This window comes from Lissotriton helveticus, chromosome 12, assembly GCF_964261635.1.
Source record: "Lissotriton helveticus chromosome 12, aLisHel1.1, whole genome shotgun sequence".
Taxonomy (NCBI): Eukaryota; Metazoa; Chordata; class Amphibia; order Caudata; family Salamandridae; genus Lissotriton; species Lissotriton helveticus.
The window spans coordinates 808,726,906-808,752,088 of NC_136073.1; the positions used below are offsets into that span (position 1 = coordinate 808,726,906).

At 47.1% G+C, this 25,183-nt stretch overlaps 1 protein-coding gene across 2 annotated transcripts in view; it reads left to right on the forward strand.

Moving 5' to 3' along the window:
- ASH1L (ASH1 like histone lysine methyltransferase) overlaps nucleotides 1–25,183 on the forward strand; it is a 709,056-nt gene that overhangs the window by 380,832 nt on the left and 303,041 nt on the right. For both annotated transcript variants that reach the window (XM_078670708.1, XM_078670709.1), the window contains exon 8: nucleotides 19,781–19,854. In XM_078670708.1, coding sequence (XP_078526834.1) covers nucleotides 19,781–19,854 — 74 coding nt within the window. The remainder of the gene's footprint in view (nucleotides 1–19,780; nucleotides 19,855–25,183) is intronic.

The following is a 25,183-nucleotide window of genomic DNA, read 5'->3' on the forward strand; positions in this document are numbered from 1 at the left end:
GAACTACGTTATTAATTGTGAAAAGCATTTGTTAAAGCCAGTAATAGGTGGTTGTTATCACATTGTGTTACAGACTGAAGACAGTTTGTTACATGTAATTTCACAGATTACCGTAGTAGGCAAGGGTTGTGGTGGTGGCTTCCCACTCTTCGGACAAAGCCTGAGGGTTTTCACAGTGATTATTCTTGTTAGGCTCTGTTGAGAGCAGTTGTATATTGTTTTCAAGGCTGTATTTGTCTACATATTTATAATTCTATAACTATGCTGGATGGTTGCAAGTTAATAAGCACTTTAAAAGACCAGTGTTGGCTAAGGTGTAGAGCAAATGGTAAAGGCTTTACCAATTTTTTTGGAAAAGTCATGGCAGATTTCATAGGCTGGATCTGTTTATTAGAAATAATATGACCAGGCCAGTAGACCTGGCCTACTTATTGTGAAAAGCTTGTGTTAAAGGTATCTTTTAAAGTTGTATTGTTATTAAGCTGTGCTAAGCGTGTATGCGAGTTATTTTGTTAGAGAAAATATCACAGATTGCCGTAGTAAGTAAGGGGTTTGGTGCTGGAGATCCACCAGAATAACATATGGCAATAAAAGGTATGCACCACAATAATCCTTGTTAGTGTTTGCCTTGCCAACTGTGATTTTGTATATGTTTGTACTTTTATAACTGTATGCCGGAGTGTTGCTGCGTGGAAAGCTGTAATGTTCAGTACAGTGGGCTTGAGTTGGTTATAGTGACAAACTGATAATAAAGGCTACATGTCTGATTATTTTTATGAAAAGTTACAAAAAAGGCAGTAGGCTTGACCTATTGATTGTGAAATTGGGGAGGAAAGGGCCGTCCATCAGGGGGCCTCCTGATTTGGGTCGCCTCCCATCTGGGCTGCAGGGCCACGTACCTGGAAACCAACTCACTGGATTTCCAGTGCCTATCTCTGGAATGGCCAGGCGGTGGAAAAGTAACATTGATTAATATATATTCAAGTCAATAGGTCTTTATTTCGAATGATAAAAATTCATAAAAGACAATATACAATCATGTACGATATAAAATGCACTAGGAATCCCTAGGGCTAAAAAAACACAATATACAACAGTATGCATAAAATACATCTAGGTGGGACGATCAGTGCAAAGGTGCATTCAGTTTCTTAATTCGGATCAGCCAAGACCATCCAAGAAATCTAGCAACACAAACCACCACAATTTCCGATCTTATTACTTGCAATTTCCTGAGTGCATCACGATAACCACTACAATTCAAGGAAGCACATATGGGTTTTAGCCACTTATTTCTAGGATCACAATAAACAGGGCAACCAAAAAAAAGATGACCAATGCTTTCTTCCTGGTCAAGACACCAAGGGCATTTACTTCCTGTCTTCGAATCCCATTTAGCAGTAAAGGAATTGACTGGCAAGGTGCCAGTGCGAAACTGATGATAGAGCTTACGATCTAACACCTTGGGTATCAAATCCCAGTACTGCTCTAATACGGGAGTGACCTTGTGCAATAAGAATATTCCTGTTAGATTAGTGTCCTGGGATTGGGTTACCAAGATAGATTTTTTCCATGCCCAGAAGAGCGCTTTGAACTCGGATTTGGATGGAAAGGTAGACCCCCCTGGATTTGACCAAAGCTCAGGAAGGCCCATCATATGTAGGGTGTTTCTAACTTCCCTAAACCAGTGTAATTTTTGTGCACCCCATAATGATTTTACCTCGTCTAATTCTTGAGCAAAATGGCTAAGCTCGGGGGTGGACCAAAGGCGACGCCAGAGTGACACTATGCGATACTGGGCCAGATCATTAATTGGTCTACAACCTAGGTCAAGTAGCAAAGGTTTTATAGGTGCAGACTGCGGGAGACCTACCAGGTTCCGTAGGAACCTATTTTGTGCCACAGCCAAGCATGATAGATCTTTATGACCCCAGACTTCGGCTCCATATAGGGTTGAAGAAAGGACTTTGGCCTCATAGATCTTAAGGGCGGGGGTAATACGTTTTGTGAAAGAGTTCTTTTGCTCAAGAACCAAACAACCGGCCAGCCTATTAAATTTCAGTTTGGACGTCTCCAATTGGGAGTTCCAATCGAGATGATGATCAAGAGTCACACCAAGATATGTCATGACCTTGACCTGCTCAAGTTGGACCCCGTTTAGAGACACCGAACAAATCGGGGGGGTTTTCTTACAAAAAACCATAAATTTGGTCTTTTCAACGTTTATTTGTAAGTCGTTTGCATTACAAAACTCCGAAAATCTATTCAGAGCAACCTGGAGCCCTCCTCTTGTTTTCGAAAGGAGGAGGGTATCGTCTGCAAAAATAAGCATAGGATATTTGCGACCACCCAACATTGGTGCATCGGTCTGAGTATTGTTAAAATATTGGACCACCTGATTGATAAACAAGAGGAACAGGGTGGGTGCCAGGACACAACCCTGTCGTACCCCACGTTGTACAGGGAAGCATTCTGTCACCTGGCCCTGGCTACCCCATCTTACCTGAGCGAAATTGTCCTCGTGTAAACGCTGGACAAGGCTCAGAAGCTCTAAGGGAAGACCCATTAATCTAAGAGCTTCCCATAGCTTCTTCCTTGGGACTAAGTCAAAAGCCGACTTAAGGTCGACAAACGCGGCGTATATTACGCCGCCACCCAACAGAACCACTTTCCAAAAAAGAAGTGAAAACCGGAGAACCTGGTCAATAGTACTGATGCCAAACCTAAACCCTGCCTGCATAGGAGAAAGTATGTGATTGGTGTCGATCCATTCCTGGATTCTTACTAAAATCATCCTAGACACAATCTTCTGAATCGCATCGATCAGACTAATTGGCCGATAGTTATTTGGGACGGAGTGATCACCCTTCTTATATACTGGCAGGATTTCCGCACCTTTCCAGGATTTTGGAATCACTGCGCCTGCGGCTATATTGTTGGCCAGTAGTGTAATATAAGGAACCCATAAGTCCGGGTTGAGCTTAAAAAGATCAGCGGGGATAACATCTAGGCCGGGGGCTTTTCCCGACTGGACTGACTCAAGAGCTTGTAAGGCATCAGTTTCCAGAAAGGTAAGTCTGTCTCCTGTTGGTTGTAGAGGACTTTGTGGAAGGGTTACTATTGTGTGATCCAGAGCTATATTTGGGTCATTGAATTGTGCCGAAAAAAATTCAACCCAAGATTGCGCTGACACGTGATTATCAGGTGTTTGGGCAACTGCAGCCCTTCCCCTCCTCACGATCAGCCAGAATTCGGCTGGATTGGAAGACTCACAGGCTCTAAGAAGGGCGAGCCAGTAAGAGTCATCCCAATCCCGCTTGGCCGCCCAAAGAGTTTGTTTATAACGCTGCCTAGCAACCCTAATATCTGTGGTATTCCTAGCCTTAACAGCGTCTATTAAGCTACTATGAGCTGCTCTGCAGCTCTTGTCATACCATTTTTTGTGCGCCTTAGTGGGGGCAGCTTTAGAGGGCTTAGTGAGGAGGTTTTTGAGACTCATAAAACACTCCTCATGGAGATTAATGAAAGTTGGATCAACAACACCAGAGGGGGATAATGGTGGCATCCTGCTCCTCGTGCTCCTGACCTTCTCCTCTATCTTGGCGATAAGCGCTAAATCATCTAACACTCTAGTCCACTTTACGCGACGTCTGTTGTCACACAAGACTACGTCTGACGTCAGGCAATTGGTTCCACAGGCTTGCGCACCCAAGCCGAAGACCAAAATCTCGAGTGAAAGAGGATTATGATCGCTCTCTGGACGGGGCTCTACCACCATATCTCGCACAATCGACCAATGTTCAATATTGATCAATATGTAGTCGATACGGCTAGAGCTTGAACCATTATCAAAGGTATTTGTCCCTAATCTATCTGAGCGAGTACGCCCATTAAGGCCCCGTTCCAAACAGAAACCCAGCCAATGAAGTGCTGCCTCAGTACCTCTAACTCCCCTAGAAATAGTTAACGGGGGAATGTTCCAGACTGTGTCCTCCTCTGCACCCACGTCTTCTGCCAGGGTAAGTATGGGCTCAAAAGAGGAATTAAAATCGCCCGCAACCATAATAATCTGATCGGCTGTGAGGTTCTTCAGTACCCGGTCAAGGTCGTTCAACACGGTTTGTTTCCTCCCACCCTGGCAACCACGGGCATAGACATTAACCAGAAAAAAGTCAATAGCATTGGCTTTACTCAAAGTAATGCACAAAAGATCTAGGCTCTCTGCCAAAGTTTCCTTGCCATGAAAGCCCAGATTGTTTTTGATCCAGATGGTTAAGCCACCTGAAGCCCTACCCTTAGTGCTCGGGGTGGCGGGTTTCGAGAAATTGAGATAACCCACCCTATATAAGGGGACTGTTGACCAAGTTTCCTGGAAAATAATGATATCATATAGGTCGATAAAGTTGGTCCAATCGACGTTATCCAGGCGTCCCCTTAGCCCTGCGATGTTCCAGGATACCACTCTCAATGGGTTATCCGTGCCATTTACTTGATAGGTGGAAACCAGACCCTGCGCATCAAACCCAGACATGGCCAGAACAACGCTAGGGTCTGGAGATGGACATAAATTTCCAGACATAGTGGGGCCAGTACTTAACGAAGTTAAGGTAGAAGGTTGGGCTGCCTCCCTAAAATAGGGAGGGTTCGTCAGATTTCTAGGAGGAGTTAAGTTGACACTAGGTTTTATAGGGGTGGTAAATGGGCCTACCTCCCCAGTGTAAGGGAGGTTCCTTAATGACGGTTTGTCAACAGACCCCCCATGTCAATCAACATCCTCCAGACAACCAAACATATTTGATGTCGGTGCCCCCTGCCACCAATTGTGCTGGGTGCACCCATCAGCCATATATGTTGGCCGTCTGGAGTACGGGACATTTGACCATGAGCCCTCCTTCATAGGTTGATGTCTAGGAGGGTAAAAGAAAGTAAGTGGCCTCACAACGATAGTGGAGTTAGCTCCATAGGTTGGCCATGCGCAAAGATGCTGGGCTGTGTGGGGGTCGGCAAAGGATACCACAACACAGTCACCTGCTATAGACTTATGCGTAGGGCCTATCCAAGGCACTCTCCGTACCATTAGGACGCTACTTCTATACTGACCAGGGAGCTGTTTATTAGTATTAAGCCAATGAATTACCTTGTTTTTTAGGGAAAGATCATTCTCCTGAGAATGAGGGTCCAATTCAGGAACACCAGCCAATATAATAACATAGGACCCAGCTTCAGGGGGTAAATCAATAAACCCTCCACGAAAGTTGGAGCGGGTAGCCTGTCGTGGTAGGTATTTCGTGCGTTCAGGCCTTGAATATTGTTGGACTGCTACTCTTGGGACAGGGTTCTGTCTATTGGCAGGTTTTTGCAAGGGAAGAGATAATGGGCCATCCAAACTAGGGGTGGGTACTACAGGATTGGCAATGATAGTGCGGGGCTTAGGTGTTGGTTTTAATACTGACAAGGTCACAGGATTGCTTACAGATACAAGCGGAGAAGATGGTGTAGGGGCAGGAACCTTGGGTTGGGGAATAGAGTCGATTACACATGGGAGCTTAGCTTCCATGTTTTTTAGACTCAGGCTAGCCAGTGTGACTATGGTCCTGTCCATTTCCAGCAGGTTGTTCTCTATGCGGGAAAGTCTTAATTCCAAAGGGGATAGTAATTGCTTAAGCGTGCCCCAAACTGTCTTAAGGAATTCTTCATCCCCCTCCCTTCCATTCACAGGACAGCTCACACGGCTCTCCAGGTTAACCACACTATTCTTCTCTGGGGGGGTGATAAGGATAGTATCTTCCACCGAGCTGGATGAACTGGGGACATATTCCCCCCCCATACCACTTGGAGTCATTTTGTGACCATCACCTTTCGCCCCAAGAGAGCCCATGATACGTCTGCGATTAAAAAACTGTGATCGTGCAATTTTGGCTTTTTTCCGTGCATAAATGGACCTCGCTAGACATTTCTTTTTAAAGGTAGCTGCTTTCTTAGCACTACACGATCTGGTGATTGGGTTAGTTTTAGAAAAAGAAATGGAGCCTGTGCCGTTAGTTAGTGGGACAAGGGCTTTGCTTTGCTGCACCAGGGGTGGGATAGGGATAGGGGGGGAATTTATAAGGGTTGATGACGGTGCGGGATGAATAGCTGCCGTTGTAATTAAGGGCGGGGGGGCTATGGTACGTTCAGGAGTACGGGCAGATGCAATATTCCCCAAGGATGATTTTTTTGTGCTGGCTATATGTTCTGACAGCCTTCTTGCAGCATCAAGTTCTAAGGAAACCCTGTGCTGCATTTTACTAATTTCTTGGTCAATAGCCAAATTGGTTTTGACCAAGAAATCATCCAGGGTTCCAGTACGATTGCTAGCAGCCATAAGGGTTTTGCTCCGACTACCCCGTGAGCACATTTTGCAGAATACAAGTGAATAAATAACAATACAAACAACAATAAAACTGTATAATGTACCAACAAGGGGGGGTGGCCCAGCCCAGCCCTCTTAGTCCTCGAACGGCCTCAAACGGCCCGCTCTTTGCCCGGTCTTCGCCCCGGGCTGCGTCCCGCGCTGCGGGAGTGTTGGGACAATAAATAAGTGGCCGAGTAATTCAAGGGGGCGTGGCAGCAGGGAGAGCGGACCGGATGTTAGTCAATGGTCTAGCAGGGACTCCTGGGCAATGGAGTCCCCTGCACGCTCGCAGCCCCGCTGACCGCACTCACCCGGTAGCCTGTCTTTAGTCCCGCACCAAGTGTCCTGGTTACCAAACCGGCGAAGCGGCACCCGCGGAGCGGGTGCGGCGAGTCGTCCTTCAAGGTCCTGGAGGGTTCAGAGAATACCGCTGGGGTTGCAGGATTCAGCGACCATAAAGTGCCTCAGTGCTCAAAGATGCAGATGCGTCCCGCAGGTGAAGGCAGGGAAAGGGTTTTTATGACGGAAGAAGGCGGGGGGCGGCAGCAGGGAGAGCGGACCGGATGTTAGTCAATGGTCTAGCAGGGACTCCTGGGCAATGGAGTCCCCTGCACGCTCGCAGCCCCGCTGACCGCACTCACCCGGTAGCCTGTCTTTAGTCCCGCACCAAGTGTCCTGGTTACCAAACCGGCGAAGCGGCACCCGCGGAGCGGGTGCGGCGAGTCGTCCTTCAAGGTCCTGGAGGGTTCAGAGAATACCGCTGGGGTTGCAGGATTCAGCGACCATAAAGTGCCTCAGTGCTCACAGATGCAGATGCGTCCCGCAGGTGAAGGCAGGGAAAGGGTTTTTATGACAGAAGAAGGCGGGGGGCGGCAGCAGGGAGAGCGGACCGGATGTTAGTCAATGGTCTAGCAGGGACTCCTGGGCAATGGAGTCCCCTGCACGCTCGCAGCCCCGCTGACCGCACTCACCCGGTAGCCTGTCTTTAGTCCCGCACCAAGTGTCCTGGTTACCAAACCGGCGAAGCGGCACCCGCGGAGCGGGTGCGGCGAGTCGTCCTTCAAGGTCCTGGAGGGTTCAGAGAATACCGCTGGGGTTGCAGGATTCAGCGACCATAAAGTGCCTCAGTGCTCACAGATGCAGATGCGTCCCGCAGGTGAAGGCAGGGAAAGGGTTTTTATGACGGAAGAAGGCGGGGGGTGGCAGCAGGGAGAGCGGACCGGATGTTAGTCAATGGTCTAGCAGGGACTCCTGGGCAATGGAGTCCCCTGCACGCTCGCAGCCCCGCTGACCGCACTCACCCGGTAGCCTGTCTTTAGTCCCGCACCAAGTGTCCTGGTTACCAAACCGGCGAAGCGGCACCCGCGGAGCGGGTGCGGCGAGTCGTCCTTCAAGGTCCTGGAGGGTTCAGAGAATACCGCTGGGGTTGCAGGATTCAGCGACCATAAAGTGCCTCAGTGCTCACAGATGCAGATGCGTCAAGACCGGTGGGGGTAGCTGCCACCTCGGGAACAGTTGAGGATCTAGCCCTATTCCTTGACTCGCTTACCCTCTGTTCCCCGTTAATTGTAGGTGGCGATTTTAATCATCAGTATGAACCTCTTCCCGACCATTTGGCGGGTATATTAAGTGAAGAGGATGAACTATGGAACATCCCCACTTTGACCGACACACCGGTCAAGGCCTGGACTCCACTTGCAACCCAAATAACATCTTTTACGCTTAGTCATTCGTTGAGGGCTTGCAATGGCCGAACAAAAGGGGACATCCCGCCAAAACATACCTTTAACAGATTCGGTCACGAGTCACGTATTGATTACATCTTGGTCTCGGTCGGGGATTGGGAGAAAGTGAAAGATTTTGGAGTAACTCCCAGATCTGATAGTGACCACAATCCCCTTTCACTAAGATTCGAGGTACAGGGGCCACATACAATTAAGGTAGATGAAAATCCCGCACACTTGCCGGACCTTGAACTAGCCGGCAATAGGCGTAGAATTAAATGGGCTAAATTGCTGGAAAATCCGACCAACATTGGTAGACTGTATGCGCACGTTGTCCCCGCCCTAGAAAAGGTTGAGTGCTATATGCACCCACTAGTTAACGATCCTGAAACCCCTTCCACAGGTAACTTTGAGGTAACTAGCCTCTCTCCTTGTAAGTTTGCACGTCAGAGTGAGCTCGGGACCATCCACTCCGAGCTATGCACCAATCTGGCAGAGGTGCTGAACCCGGTGGCGAGACCTAAGAAGCCCAAACAGAAAAGAGTCACATGGTTCAGCGCCCCCTGCAGGTTAGCAAAAGCCGCACTTTTGGAATCACTCAAAGCGCGACACACCCCAAGCGAAATCCGGGAGAAACGACTAGCTTACAAATCAGCCCTTCGTGCAGCCAAAGTGGACTGGGATGAGGGAAACTGGACTAAAATGACAGCTGCCCTTGCATCACGAGATGCCCGGACCTTCTGGCAAATCGTTAAGCACGGCTCAGCTGAACCACTCGCAGCAGTAGAGGCTAACATAGCACCCTTCGTCCGGGAGGAACACTTTAAAAATCTTTATAAAACACACAGCAGTGACCCCCAGATTATCTCCCCCGAAGATGCACTCCACTTATCCACTGAAAGTGTATCCAGTATGGAGGTTTTCAGTGTGGAGGAGGTCGCCACGGCAATCACGGCCTTGGCTGCTGGGAAGGCGCCGGGCCTCGACAGGTTGCCAGGCGACCTCTACAAACACGAACCCAAGATCTGGGCTCCTTATCTTAGGGTGTTATTCAATTCGATTTTGAATGGCATGCCAATCCCTTCGACATGGCCGGGGGCAGAGATAGTCCCTATCTTTAAGAAGGGGTCGCCTCTGCTACCGGCCAACTACAGGCCAATAAGCCTGATTGACGTGTCACAAAAACTCTTCGCCAAACTGCTGCTAAACCGCTTGCATGAGTGGATTAGAGATTGTAATATCTTGAGTCCCTTCCAAGCAGGATTTAGGGAGAAGGTCTCAACCATAGACCAGGTCTTTCGGCTTGTCCTCATTTACTGGAAAACGGTGCAGATAGAGGGTGGCAGCCTCTATACTGTATTCGTGGACCTGAGGGCGGCGTTTGACCTGGTCCCCCGGTCCAAGCTGTGGGAGGTCCTGGCTAATCTGGGGGTTCCTGAGGGATTGTTGAAAATGATAGTCCGCCTCCACAGCGCCAACTTCGCACAGGTGAGATGTGGTAGGATGGGTGTATTGTCCAAGAGGTTCCCCGTTGGCAGGGGGGTAAGACAGGGCTGCGTGCTCGCACCGACCCTGTTTTGCCTCTATGTCAACGAGGTTATTTCCCATCTGGAGGGGATTTCCAACTCTGACGCTCCTAAGTTGGCAGCTGTGAAGGTGCCGGCAATTATGTTTGCCGACGACACCCTGCTGCTATCAAAGTCTGCAATGGGTATCCAGCGCATCCTGGACGGCTTTGCGGACTTTTGTGAGGGCCATGGTTTAGAAATTAACACTCTTAAAACTAAATTCATGGTCCTGAATCCCCCATCGAAATTCCATTCCAGCCCCAGAATCGCACAGAGCAGGCTTGAGAGGGTGAAAACCTTTGAATACTTGGGCATTGTGCTAAATGATAAATTTTCCTGGAACACGCACCTCGAGAAAGCCCATCTTAAACTGACCCAACACTCGGGGGGCATAATGAGCCTCTTGGCGAATAATAAATCTTCAATTAGGCCTCTTGGTCCCCCAGTGCAGATCTACAAAACACAGGCTAAGGGGGCTGCTATGTACGGGTCCGAATTATGGGGGCACGTAGGAACATCAGACCTCTTGAAGGTGGAGAACAAATTCATCCGCAGACTTGTAGGACTCCCTTCTAGCACGCCCCTAGTCCCTCTTAGGTTGGATCTGGGTCTGCGCCCGTTAGATGATGAACTGGCCTTTCGCCCGCTGGCCTATTGGCGCAGACTGTGGGCAACCCCAGAATTGACCAGCTACAGACAGGGTCTACAGGAGGTGCTTGCTATGCCGAATGCGGGAAGAATCCATTGGCTCAAATTTATCAAACTCGAATTGGAGGGTCTGGGATTTCCCAAAATGTGGTCTGACCCCCTGGCAAAGTGTCAACTTATTTCCAAAAAGGCATTAGCCCAGGCATATCATGACAGCAAAACATTGTCGCTTTTTAACGAATCAAAACCTGGGTCACTGACAGATTCCTTTATGTCTTTTAAGGCCACCTATAACTTTGAACTAACTTTAGATAAAGTCCACCCTCCTTTGCTCAGGAAATTATATTTGCAGTGGAGACATGGGTCCCTCCCAATCCGATCACTTACAAGCAAATGGAGCAAGGATGCAACTAGTATTTGCCCAGCATGCAGATCCTCTGTTGAATCTGAACTCCACATTCTCTTCTTTTGTCCTGCTTATCGAGAGACCCGTAAACAATGGATAGCCCCACTATGCAGAAACCTGGGATTCGTAAAATGTTTGGCTGCTTTCAGAGTCTTGAAAACCAATCTGACTGACTATATTGTGTTTGCGGTGGCCAAATACCTGGGTGCTATCTGGAGTATCAGGAGGAAATGACTTAGGGATGGCAATTGATTTTTATGTTTTTTAGTAACCGCAGTGTAACTTGTGATCGTGTCAGTGTCCGACTCTCATATTTATACTGTGTAAACTTTTACAAAACCATAGTTTTAAAATGTATGTTTTATATGTCTTTTATGGTAAATGTTTACCGAAATAAAGATCTTTTGAAATTTGAATTTGAAATTTGATTGTGAAAAACATATTAAAGTAAATAGGCATTTAAGGGTGGGTGGTTATTACTCTCAGTTAAAGCCTTCAGATAGTTTTTTTGTTACATGGGACCTCACAGATTATCTTAGTTGGCAATGGTTTTGTTGACAGTTACCCCTTCTGACAAACCATGGATATAGATAATTTTCACTGTGAGAAACCTTGTTACGTCCTGTTAGGCAAGATAGTGTATTGCTTTGCCAACTATACTTGTGTACGTACTTGCATTGTAATTTTATGACTGTATGCTGATGGTTGCTCTGTGGGAAAGTTCACTCTCAATACAGAAGGCCTGAATTAGTTATGATGACAAACCAATGATAATAGCTATAGGCTTTATTGGTGTGCAGGGAAATGTTATGACAGATTACTGTAGTAGTCAAGGGTTTTGGTGCTGGATGTACCCTCTGGCAAACCGTGGGTATAGGAGATTTGAATTGTCAGAATCCTTGTTAGACCCTCTGAGGGGAGATATTTTGCTTTGCCAAATGTAATTTTTGTATGTTATGTGATTTTATGACTATGCCTGGTGGTTGCCTTGTGGGAAGACTTACGCTCAGAATAGGAGGCCCGAGCTTTAATTTTCTCTACAACCACCACTATTTCAATACTCCTGGTGTGATCTTTGTGTGGTAATAATAGTCAGAGAAGGGACCTCTATGCTCTTCATATGTCTGCCTTCTGGATGTTCTGAAAGCGCAGAATGCTACACCAGAAATTGGCTACAATGACATTAAAGGACCCAGAAAGATTTTGCCTCATTGGCAGGTAACATTTTATAACCTTAGTAGAGTCTGCTCTAGGCGGGTCTATTAATACAGGAACGGCTTAGGGAAGCTACTGCCTTCACCATAGCAATGGAGAAACAATTTTGAGGTACCTGGCACTCCCAGCAGCAATCCCCATCATTGGCGTTGGAAAGATGAGGATGTCCGCATCGACGTTAAGGTATTCTGCATCAATATGCATGGCCTTAACAAAGGAGAAGAGAGTGGATGTTATGAAACTGTTAGACCTCTGAATAAGTACAAAAACATAGAGCTGGGTTTTACATTCTCGAAAGGAGATCTTCCTCTAGTTTCAGTAAGAGTGTTTGCAGTCAGTAACAAACCTGTGTCACGTCTGCCACTTTCCTGTAAACGGTGAACCCAACAGAACATCTGGCTCAGTGTGGGAAACTGCAAGAAGATTTGCAATCTCTAAAAGGAAAACACGATTTTTCTTAATGCATGGTGCTGACAATCTCAGTTTATCGTCTAACGATATTTCCACCAAAAATTAATGTGGTGGTCATTGTGGTGGTGCTTTAAAGAGCTGTAGAAAAACAGAAAATCTGAAATCAACCTGTATTTAAACAAATATATATACATTATTTTCTATTTTGTCAACCGTACCGAACAAAGAAATGCATAGAAGTAAAGATAGGGTCGTAATGCACAATGCTATAGGATTATAACAAACAAAACGAATATTTGAAAAAGTATATATAGACTGAACAATGCTACCACCATCAACGGGTTTATCACTGTTACTGGAATGAGTCAGCTCAATAGTAGCAGCAACAGAGATCTCGATTGCATTACCAGAAGTCTTCAAGGGGAAGAGGCAGACAGATGCCTGAGACCTCTTAAGAGAAACACAGCAGCAGGACCTTAATAATGATTCCCAGACTCCACCTTCAGTCTTACCCGCTGTGAAAGAGAGAAGTGGCTGTTAGTTATGTTTTGTCAAGAGTGGATATATTTGAGGCTTGTGACACTGCCTCTTGCAAGCTGTTTAGTAATGTTCAAGGAGTATCACATTGAACACCTGCTACGGAGAGTTCACTTTTTACTAAACAAACAGGTAATAGAATGTTTTCACAGGTCACCCAAAAATAGAGGCACTTGATGGTTAGAAAAAAGCTAGAAAAAAATACTTCAGGACTATATTGGACCTACAAGCAATGAGCAAGTGCTTGAATGAAGTAAAATTCAAAATGTTGGCTCTGTTTTAGATTTCTTTAAAACAATCATATTTACTGTGCGGCCTAGATCTGCAAAAGGCCTATTTTCACAATCTGATAAGGACTTCTAGCCACAGATTCCTTACCCTAGAATTATTTCCCTGCATCAGACTGGATCGGGAAATTTTTCGTGAGCAGTAACCTTGTGTGTCGGTAGGTTGGAGTCGTCCGCGCCAGAAGTGACGTGCGTTTTGCCACCCTAGCTCGTTGATGTCAGTTCATTTCCCTCTGCGCCAGAGCCTATCGGAGAAAGCTAACCCCAGTCACTTTTTGACTGACCATTTGGGACTTTTGTCTAAGTTTTATTTTTGCACTTATCTCCTGGTGTGGCAGGGATGTCCACGAAGAAGGCTGGATTCAAGCCCTGCGGCGCCTGTCACAGGTAAATGTAAGTGACAGACCTGCACCTAGTCTGTCTCTGGTGCTTTGAGAGCGACCACAACGCCAAGACCTGCACCATGCACCACAAGGCATTGAAGAAGCGATCACTCAAGCTCCTTGCTGCTCGACGTGGGATGGTATTGATCTCCGTCAAGAGAAAGGTCCCAGGATCAGGAACAGAGCCACAGATCTTCGTCACAATCAAATCGTCCCACAAAAGGAAAAAGAGCAAGAAATCGAGAGGTCTTCGACATCGCCCTGTCCATCGGAGTCATCCGACTGGACGGAAGAGCGTTGTCACTCGAGGCCTGGCTCCAGAGTTGAGCCTGTGCATGAGCCGTCTCCGTGCCAGAGTCAAAGCGACCCCCGCCTGACTCTGCGAATTCTATAGGGCCATGCACCTCACATTTGGGAGGGCTGTCCCCACTGGAGTGCATTCAGTTCCGTGGGTTTGGGAGGAGGCCCTACAGGTTCACTGCCGGCTGGTCTGCCTCCAGTTGGGCCTCTTGGATCTACAGATGGATCCAGACTGGACCGGTCGTCACGCCTCGATCTCCCCCGACCCCGGTCCCACTGTCGATGCTTCCAACTCCTCCCTCCCGTGGCGACGTCCCAATTTTTATCCCAGACTCAAACAAGGTGCCAGGGCGGTGTTGTCAGACAAAGACTCCAGCGCCGACTGGAGCCATTCCCTCCAGGCAAGGCCTGAGACCTATTCTTATGGGCTGGGACTTGGGGAGGAGTGGGAGTGGACACTGTACCCCGAAGAATACTAGCCCATAAACATGAATATGCACTGGTTTGAAGAATTGGTGGAGGCCAGTGGTGGTAAGGTGAGGGCTACGGTCCTCGACCTTCAGTTGCCCTCCGTGTCTGTCATCAAGACTAACGTCTTGACAGAGGTGCTTTAACCTGTAGTCACCCTTCACAACCGCTCCTTCCATTTAATGAAGCCCAAGCCTCTTTAGTTTGCTCTCAGACCGTTATGGGTAGCCAGTGGGCAGCAGGACATACCTTCACCTGCACAACTGGGGGGTCAATAACATCAGACTGCTGGGTTCTCCAGATTGTCCCAAGGGGCTACTCCCTCAACTTCAAGACTACCCTTCTACCCATGCCAACCACTTAAGACAGGCTGACGAAGGACCATCTATCTTTGCTCCACCAGGAAGTAGTGGTTCTCTTTGCCAAGGGAGCCATAGCGAGGGAGTCAGCATCAAAAGTAGGTTGTGGTTGCTATTCATGCTCCTTTCTGGTACCTAAGAAGGACAGAGACGTTCGTCCTATCCTAGACTTGAGCCCTCTCAGTTTGTTCCCGAAAGAGGGGAAATTCAAAATGCTCGCACAAGTCAGGTCTGACCTGGACCCAGGAGACTGGATAGTAGCCTGGACTTGCAGGATGCTTATTTCCACATCCAGCGTCCTGCCTGCACACAGACATCACCTGCTCTTCACGGTTGGCCGCATGTACTTTCTGTTTGCAGTGCTACCCTTTGGCCTTACCAGAGCCTCTAGGGTGTTCAGCAAGGTGATGGCGGTAGTTGCAGCTCATCAACGGAGATCAGGGGTCCCAGTCTTCGCCTATCTTGATGACAGGCTGTTGAAGGCAGGGTCATCCCTGGCAGTCATCTCCCATCTCTAGACATCAGTGGGCCTCCTGCCCCCATTGGTGTTCACTTTCAACATGCCCAAATCACACCTGGCCCCATCTCAAATGCTCCCTTTCATCAGAGCTGTTCATGCCCGAAGAGTCAGTGAACTACAGGTACTGTCCTCTCAGCCTCTGTACATCTCCTTTCTCCCGGACAAACTAGTCCTTCCTACTCGAGCATCATTCTTGCAGAAGGTAGTTACCCCGTTCCACGTTGCCAGACCATCACTTTGCCTACCTTTTATACTCTGCCTCATCCCACTAAGGAGGGGAGAGACTCCACCGGCTGGACCCAAAAAAGAGCATTATCGCTCTACCTTGACCGCACAAAACTGTTCCGGATGGACGATCATCTCTTCTTGGGATATGTCGGGGCAAGGAAGGGAAGGCCGTGGAGAAATGGACCATCTCCTGATGGATCATGCTCTGCTAAATCTGTTCTGCATTGGTCTAGTAGCAACCCCCAGAAGGTTTGCATGCTCATTCTATCAGAGCAAAGGCTGCAACCACTGCATTAGCACACCGAGCTCCGCTCCTGGGCATCTGCCTGTCAACAACATGGGCCTCGCTGCACACGTTCATCAAACACTACTGTCTGGACAGTCAGGTCCGTCGGGATGGGGACTTTGCCTGTTCAGCCCTGCAGGGCTTTCTGATTTAAATCATGTTCGCATACCTTACCTCCAGGAAGGTATTGATTGGGCATCTATTCTAAGGTATGAAATCTGCAGTTAGAAGTCTCTATCAGATGAACAAGTTACTTATCTTCGGTAACGCCTTGTCTGATAGAGCATCTTTCTAGCTGCAGATTCCTTATCAACCCAACCATCCTCCCCGCTCTGCAAACAGATTTCTATGGTCAAAGCTGTTCCCTTTTCAGGGCCCTAGTTTCCCACAGCAGCGGTTAGGGTTCTTCATGGCTCCGCACTTCAGCGGTGTAAAGTTGCAATACAAAGCTGATGTCAGCGTGCTGGGGTAGCAGCTATATAGGCACCACGCAGGACCGAAGTACGCCACCCACCAGTATGCAGGGGAGCTGCTCACAAAAAGTTTTCAGATCCACTGTGACGCTTGGGGATAATTCTAACATAAGGAATCTGCAGCTAGAGAGTCTCTACCAGATAAGGCATTACCTAAGGTAAGTAACTTGTTCATCCAGTCCCGCTGGAGCTCAGAATGCTTTCAAGATTGAGCGACTGTGTGAAAAGAGTACTTCCATCTCAAAACTACTAAAATTTGTCCAGTGACTCATAGTCTTAAGTGCATCTCAGCAGAAGAAAGGGATTCACTTCTCTTCATATCAAAACGACTAGCAAATCAGTAGTGATTGCTAAGAAGCCCTAAAATATATTAGCAGAATTATCACAGATCATATACTCGATAAAATTTTCCTCTACTAGTAAAAGACTGCAAAAAGATCTTTGGCCATATCACAAAGTACTAATTTACAAGACTATCTGTCCGGATACTATGAACGCAGACCGAATGGATATGCTATCTTGATTGGAATCTGTTCAAAATGTATACAAATTTGGTCATGGAAATGGAAGTTTTGCAGTGTGAACCTGTTTAAGATTCACATGCTGTGCCTTATTCTTCCATATACTGGTTGGGCCAGGAACAGGCCAGGAAACTTTCTCTAAATATAACAATCTTTTCTTAGGACCTTGATACTATGTATGCAATCACTATGACTTGGAGGGTAAGCTTACAATGTCTCAGTACTTTGGAGTCAATAACCCACCATTGGATTCAGAAGTAAAAATGTGTTCTCTTCACCTGTGATTAAAATGAAAGAAAACTCGTAATCAACATTTAAGTTGGTTACTGGAGGGAAACATCAGCGGTCGACACCCAAGAAAAGCCACAAAACTGGAAAACAGATTTTTTCTAGTTTTTAAACAAAAGGGGAATTGGACATTGCATGCTTTGTGCTTTTTCACCAATCTTTGGATCTCTTAAGTACATAAAAGTTTACTAAAAGTATGTAAAATACCCTCTTTAAATTCTGCGTTGTCATCGGAAATGGCCAATAAATATGAATACAGAGTATCTAACCTTTGTTTCACTAAAGACCATAGATGCCAAGGATGTGATTCTTGATCAAGTTAAATCAAAAACCTTAAATATCAAACAACATTGAGCATATTGCTCTATGTCGCAAGTTAAACAGCACAGTGTGGCATAATTGGATTTCTCATATGAAGATGGGTTTGGCTGGACTCAAGCGTTCAGTAGAGGCTGAGAAAGAATGGATCCGCAAGTTGGATGCCAAACACACAACTCAGTTATATTGAAACCTACAAAAGGACAAGCCAGAGTAATCTTTTTGATTAAAAAAAAGCTTAGGTTAAATATGACTCAGGAGCATAATTCTTCAGAGTGAGGGTTTCAAACTCCAGGTCTAAAACTACACCCATCAAACCAACATCTTCTTAGTCAAAGTCAGCAACATCAAAAAAGTACCACGTAGATCAAAACTTAAAGGTACCAGTGTGGCAAAGTCTGAGACATCTAGTTTGCCTTCAAAAGAGGATTGGGACGAAAGAAAGCCTCAGGAGAAAAGGCCTCACGCTACAAAGAAATGCAGCTCATTATTGGCTGATGTAAAACGCATGAGGTCTTTTGCTAGAGACATTACACCAATTATGAAGAAGGAATTAGTTCCTACTCATGCAATTTGAAATTTTACAACAAGGCAAAGGCGTCTTTAAAGACTCAGCATTATGTAAAGCGCCCCCACACACATAGTTGAAAACAGATATAGCTCTTCTCCTAAGATCCAGTTTATTTACGGAACAATGTCTAACCAAGTTCTATGATAGTGTGGCTTATAACCCAGCAACCTTGTGATCATCTCATGATCAAAATTGTAAAAGATGCTGATGGGGAAAAGATGATGAAAGCAGCCGCTACACAATTGAGAATTGCAAACTCAAACGCATCACTCAATAAATGTAGACATCAACAGTGGCTTGCTGTGGAGTAGATTCTATAGCACCTACCTGATACAGAGCCACAAAACATGATTCAAGATGGAAAGACTAGTGCTCGATTCAGTGGTTTCCGTTAGCAGATAGCTGGGCATTCAGCACACTTGCATGCTTGTGAATTTTGGGTTTTAAACTTGGCTTCCAATCAAATCTTGCCAATGCTGTATTACTGGAGAGAATCATTTTGGCAGCGGAAGAGGGGGTCACTGGAAAAGAAGAATTAAGCTGCAAAGGCAGTAGGTAGGAGCTTTGCAAGTTAGAGGTGCCTTCTGAAAAGGTCATCAAGCTTAACCTCATCGCTGCGGCGCGAATTCCGCCGCAGTGCTGAACATTCCGATCGCGGGCGTGGTCACTGCGGCTCCCGGCCGTCATCAGCACACGCCCACCGTGACTCATGACGGCCGGGGGCCGTCATTAGCATGGAAGAGGTTAAGATGCTCATTCTCAATCTTTCTCTTCTCCAGATGCCAATAGGGTGGCCGAGGTACTATCAAATAGCAGACACTGCAACACTGCTCCGCGCTCCAACGTGCCTTTGGTACCACAGGGAGAGGGAAAGATATTCAACTACAGAAAGAGTGCAAGCTAAAAAAATCACTGCATCATGCAACACCCACAAGAGGAGACGTTAGTTAGAGGGCAGCATTAAAGTCTTCTTGCAAAGGTGGCAAAAAGCACCACAGACAAGAGGGTAGCAAATGAAACCGGGCCCTTTCATCTTCATATAGTGTGAACAAGGGCCAGAAGGGCTTTCTGAGCCCTTCACTCAAGAAAACATTAAAGTGGTTTTGCACCTAAATAGGATTTGAGCTTTTAAAAGTATTTCCACACTCTGATGTTGTCCCAGTGGGTTATTGTGTACCCAATTGTCCTTTTGGACTTCAGTGTGGTCTTCTCCTACCACAGAGTTGTTTTCTATGTACCAAAGAGGTTTTTGGCCTCACTATGAAATTGCTCTTAATGGTGACTTTTTTTGTCCTAAAAATGCATCCACGCCATTGCTGATATTGTTCTAGTGGTGTTTTTCACCTTAATTTTACTGACCTTGCTGGTATTTTTTGTATAAGAAGGCTAGTAAAAAAAATTTAAAAACGAAAATCGATGAAATTCTGTATTTTTCCTTTTGAAACATCCACTCGGAACAGCCAAGTCACTTAAACATATTCAAGACGGGTATCAATTATTTCTCAGTGGTTAATATAGTAAACATAGGGGTTATTTGCCATGTTAAAAAATGTTATTGAAGATTTAAAACAAATGATGTTTCACTTATCAGCTGTTTGACCATTATAGTGTATCAAAACAAGCTCACATGCTATGTACTGAGCAGGTTGTGGGGTCCCGCTGGGACGGGGTAGCAAGAATCGGCCCCTCCCGGGGATTGGTCGCCCTCTGTCTCGTGCACACAGGCGTGACCTCGTTATATGCTATTTGTGTCTGTTGCTGGTGTTTGTTTGACTTGCGGTGTGTCGGGAATGTTCTCGCCACCTGTCCCCAGTCGCGCATTCCTGTCTTTCTCCTGAGCATGTGTTGACTTCTGGACGTTTTGTTCTATTTCAGGCAAGTACCTCCGGCAGAAGCGGATCGACTTCCAGCTGCCTTACGACATCCTCTGGCAATGGAAACACAATCAGGTACGCAAGCCGCCGCCGCTCGCCACGTCCGCCAGGGGGCGACCACCTTCCTTTGCATGCGCTGCCAGCATTAAAGGCCGCCGTTACCCCGCGCCTGCAGCGGGCCCCCGCCTCCCTCCGCATCGGACTCTTATTTTGGAGGCGCGCCGCCGCGGAGCAGAGATCCTCTTTTAGATGGGCCTCCCGAGAATTCGTTTGTACTGCCAACTGCACGGAGAGATTTCAGGCCTTATTTTCCTTGGATCCCTCCCAGCAGAGTGGAATTTACTTTCCACTTGCTCCATGAAAATTTCATACTAGAAAACGTATTTTTCTTTTCACAGTCACGTTCATTTCTTAAATCGTTTCTTACTACGTTGGAAAGAAAACAACAATGAAGGTGGGGTTTTGAATTGTAAAAGCCCTGTTATGCCTGATGAGAGCTGCTATATAAGTCTACCAGTGGTCGAAGTGGGGAAAAAAAAGTAGGGGAACTGTGGGTGGAGAATCAGGGGGCGGGAATAACCGAAGATTGAATCAGTGGGCGGAGTCAGGGGCGTGGCTAGCAAATAGCAAAACATACCAATTTTTAGTACGTTTAGCATTTCACTGACCAGTTACAGCTTATAACGTTGTTTAATTAAAACAATGGATAAACATGTTTGAGGTTAAATTCAGGAAAAAGCAAACACTAACCAGGAACAACATGTTACCTTAATGCTTTTACTCAATGTTCAGAAATCCATGATTATTTTTTGTCTCAAACATTGAGGTCATGAATACAGGGCTCCTCCTGTACACGTGTTATGCAGGGCTCAGAAGAGAAAGGAACTCTTCAGGAGAATCTAGACTCACGGAAACCCACAAAGGCTCCTTCATATTCATGTCACCAGCCAGCTGCTCAATCATAATATAGCAAAAAGAACAACTGAATCCAGAACAATATCATACATTCTCCCCAGTACAGACATCGGAGCCTAAATCCATTGTTTCTTTGCTCACCATGCCATTCCAGTTTGGACCCAGCCATATGCAAATCAGTGTAGATTCTGCACCCAATAGGAACAGTCCAGCCCCCTCCCTTCTCCTGCCCCCGTCACCGCTCCTGCCCCCGTCACCGCTCCTGCCCCTGTCACCGCTCCTCCCCCCGTCACTTCTCCTGCCCCCGTCACTTCTCCTGCCCCCGTCACTTCTCCTGCCCCCGTCACTTCTCCTGCCCCCGTCACTTCTCCTGCCCCCGTCACTTCTCCTGTCCCTTCACTTCTCCTGTCCAGGGCCGGACTGGCTACCGGGCAGTTAGGAATGCTGCCGAGCTGCTGCCAGATTTTACTGCAGTGGAGGCGGATTTCGTCCATGGAGACCTGCGTGTGCTGCGAAATCCTGAAAGCAAAACAAATTTAGTTTAGCTCGCGCAGGTCCCCATTATCGAAATCACCCCCCAGCTCAGCAGCATTCCTAACTGCCCAGTAGCCAGTCCGGCCCTGCTTCTGTCCCGTCACTTCTCCTGTCCCTGTCACTTCTCCTGTCCCCTTCACTTCTCCTTCTTCTGTCCCTTCACTTCTCCTGTCCCTTCACTTCTCCTGTCCCGTCACTTCTCCTGCCCCGTCACTTCTCCTGCCCCGTCACTTGTCCTGCCCCGTCACTTCTCCTGCCCCGTCACTTCTCCTGCCCCGTCACTTCTCCTTCTCCTGTCCCGTCACTTCTCCTGTCCCGTCACTTCTCCTGTCCCGTCACTTCTCCTTCTCCTGTCCCGTCACTTCTCCTGTCCCATCACTTCTCCTTCTACTGTCCCGTCACTTCTCCTTCTACTGTCCCGTCACTTCTCCTTCTCCTGGTCCCTTCATTTCTCCTTCTCCTGGTCCCTTCACTTCTCCTTCTCCTGTCCCTTCACTTCTCCTGTCCCTTCACTTCTCCTGTCCCTTCACTTCTCCTGCCCCGTCACTTCTCCTTCTCCTGTCACTTCTCCTGTCCCGTCACTTCTCCTGTCCCATCACTTCTCCTTCTCCTGTCCTGTCATTTCTCCTTCTCCTGTCCCGTCACTTCTCCTTCTCCTGTCCCGTCACTTCTCCTGTCCCGTCACTTCTCCTGTCCCATCACTTCTCCTTCTCCTGTCCTGTCATTTCTCCTTCTCCTGCCCCGTCACCTCCCCTGCCCCGTCACCTCCCCTGCACCGTCACCTCCCCTGCCCCGTCACCTCCCCTGCCCCGTCACCTCCCCTGCCCCGTCACCTCCCCTGCCCCGTCACCTGCCCCGTCACCTCCCCTGCCCCGTCACCTCCCCTGCCCCGTCACCTCTCCTGCCCCATCACCTCTCCTGCCGCATCACCTCTCCTGCCCCATCACCTCTCCTGCCTCGTCACCTCCCCTCCCCTGCCCCGTCACCTCCCCTGCCCCGTCAATTCTCCTGCCCCGACACCTCTCCTTTCCTGTCGCCTCTTCTGTCCTGTCACTGTGGTCACTGCTTCTGTCCAGTTCACTTCACTCCCTGTAAAACATTGACAAAGGTGTCAAGTTCCCCACAGTACTCTGCTTAGGGAAAGCTCCTCTCTAATCACCAACTCCGATCTCAGGGGCCCTTGATATGTTAAAGGCAGAGGGCGGCGCATTGTCATTCTAAAGGGGCTAATCTGCCTCAATCGGAATGACAATGGCCTGCCCTCGGTCTGTGCGAGCTCAGGGGGGGCGGGGGCTGCTGCAGCCTCTGGAGTACAACAGAGAAGTGCGAGCAGCCCCTGGAAGCGGAAAGAAAAAAGTTATTTTAAAGTTGGACTATTCTTGCCGTCTCGGGACGCTTTTTTGAAAGCAAGAAGTAGGGGAACGGACTGAACAATTTTTTAGAAGTAGGGGCACGCCGTGCCCTTCCGTCCCCGCCCACTTCTATCACTGAAGTCTACGCACATGTACACCCAACCTCGTTACATTTGCACGTACTCACTGACGCACTGTGTTCACATTCTGCACAGAAAATACATAAGCCTGTACATTAGGCGCAATCATTGCACGTGTACACATAGAACAAATTGTTGTAACATTTATATAGCGCTTGCTACTCCCTGTGTGGGGTGCTTGAGCTCTTTCCTACATGGGTAGCACACTACACTGTGGAGGATATGTGGTCGGAAGGATGTGGTCTTTGGTTTGACCCAGTGTGGGGAGTGGTTCCATGTTGGGTGTGCTGGTTACCGAGGCGCGAGGATCATGTTATCGGAAGCAGTGCCGTGGCTGGAGGGATGTGAGAGAGCCAGTTTATGGTTTGCTGTAAGCCTGCAGCTTTGAACAGCTCTGCAGGTCCCTCTGTGGTTTTTATTATAATCCTACTGCACTTCGCTGGTTACTGCACTGGGATGTCCATTCTGAGATACTTTGTTTAAAGTGTGTGGTCCTGAGCCAGCAGGGGTTGGAGGAAGACATGCTGTAGAGATCTTCTGGGATGGGCTTTGGTACCATCATCCGCGTCTCATTATCATTGTGAGTGGTGGACTCATTTAAAGAGCTGTCTGGGGTTGGCCAGCTGCATGTGGCAGACCTCAGCAGTTATTCCGTGCCTGCCCAGTCCATTCTCCCCAACTCGCAGTAGAGTTGTCTTGATAGTCTCCCAGTTTTTAACTTTCCTCCAGGTGAAGGCTTTTAGTATTAGTGGCATGGACGACTAGTCACCAAATGCCATGCGTAGAGCAAGTAACCCCTCAGATCACTTTCACCTCGTAACACAAGAAGTGACCTCACATAACCTGTAACCCTTATGATATTTTAGGACGTGACATTGTGATCACCCTACTCGCTTCTTTCAGTTCACATACAAACATACAGACCCACATAATGTGTGTTTAGATATAAGTACAAGCACTGTGCATACATGCACTGCTGTTTGGAATATGGAGACCATCAGCTCAACTCTAATACAAGAAAACAATAAAATCATGGTTGCGCCCCTTGCTGGCTAGATTTCACCTTAAGACCCTCCACTGTATACAAAGGCAGACTACCTGAAACAGAGAGAAAATAGCTAAGACCTGGCTATGCTCTACTATATTAAGAGGAAATGTGCAGTGTAGCAATTTCTAGGCCCTACAACTATCCAGAGGAGGTTGAAGCGCAAGCCAATCACTCTGGCGCTTGTGTATGGCACCGATATGCTTAACCACAGACCCAAACCTGCCGCATCAACACTGGACTTCCATTCCGATCCTCGGGTACAACAACCAATACTTCCATTATAAGCTATACTGTACCAACCACACATTCAAGCCTGGCCTGCAACAACATGGACAAGGTCTCTACAACGGTCGTGGCCACACTAGAGGTATAAAATCACTTTTAAATGTTCAGTACATAATGCTATAATGTGAACATTCATATCTTCAAAGCTTATCAATTATGACTATACAAATAGTTGAATTCCCATAAGAATGAAGGGGTATATTGTTGAGACACAACTTGTTTATGAAATCACTTGCAATAATGTTACTTCATGTTCTGTGACTGCACGTTGCCAATACTTTACTGCTCTCTTTTTGAAGCGTGCCCTGAGTAACGGGCCCCAAGGGCAAGGCCAAGAATACCCTGCTCCCTGGACTGCCTCTCTACGCGAGAGACGTATCTCCTAGAAGTCGTTGCCAGGGCTATGGCGTAGTGTCTCCACTGTAAACCTGTTCTTTACTAGTTAATTATATTGCTTAATTTTCCTTTATGGTCTCAAACATTCCAGCTCTCTGGGTTCAGATGTGAGGACAGTCGCAAGTTGTCAATCACATGAGAGGGATGTTGACAACCATGGGCACACTGTGCAGTGCCTTGTTAGGACATTAAATTGCCTCACTATTCTGGGTATCGAAATACAACTTGTAGGGGTAAATGACAGAGAGAGGAAGAGAGGTTCTCCAGCTTGCCACCACTGCCTCTACACCAGACCCGCGGTAGGTGTGATCACTGGAATGGGATAATAAGATGTGGCCTATTTACCTCTGCATTGCTCAGAGGGCTTTTAAAGTTTGTGATATTTCAGCATCATCAGGTCTTGGATGTTAAAAATGTTAAGACCATTTCAGGGTTTGATTTCGGTTTCGTTGACCTCATTTCCTGTTCTGTTTTTTTTTTTTTGAATGCTTAGATTAGTTTAGTTTATTTAACTTGCGGACCAGAAACCATGCAAAAACAAAGCAGCTTCAAGGCACTTGAAAAATAAAAAAACCTCTAAAACAATAACATGTGACCAGAGTGACATCAAAATATAATATATTAAAATATTATACATTTCAATAAAAGGTGTAACTACAACAACAAAGTCCACAATAAATAACTATCTAAAGCACCTGATGCACATATCTAGGAACGCGAGTTAAAGAAAAGAC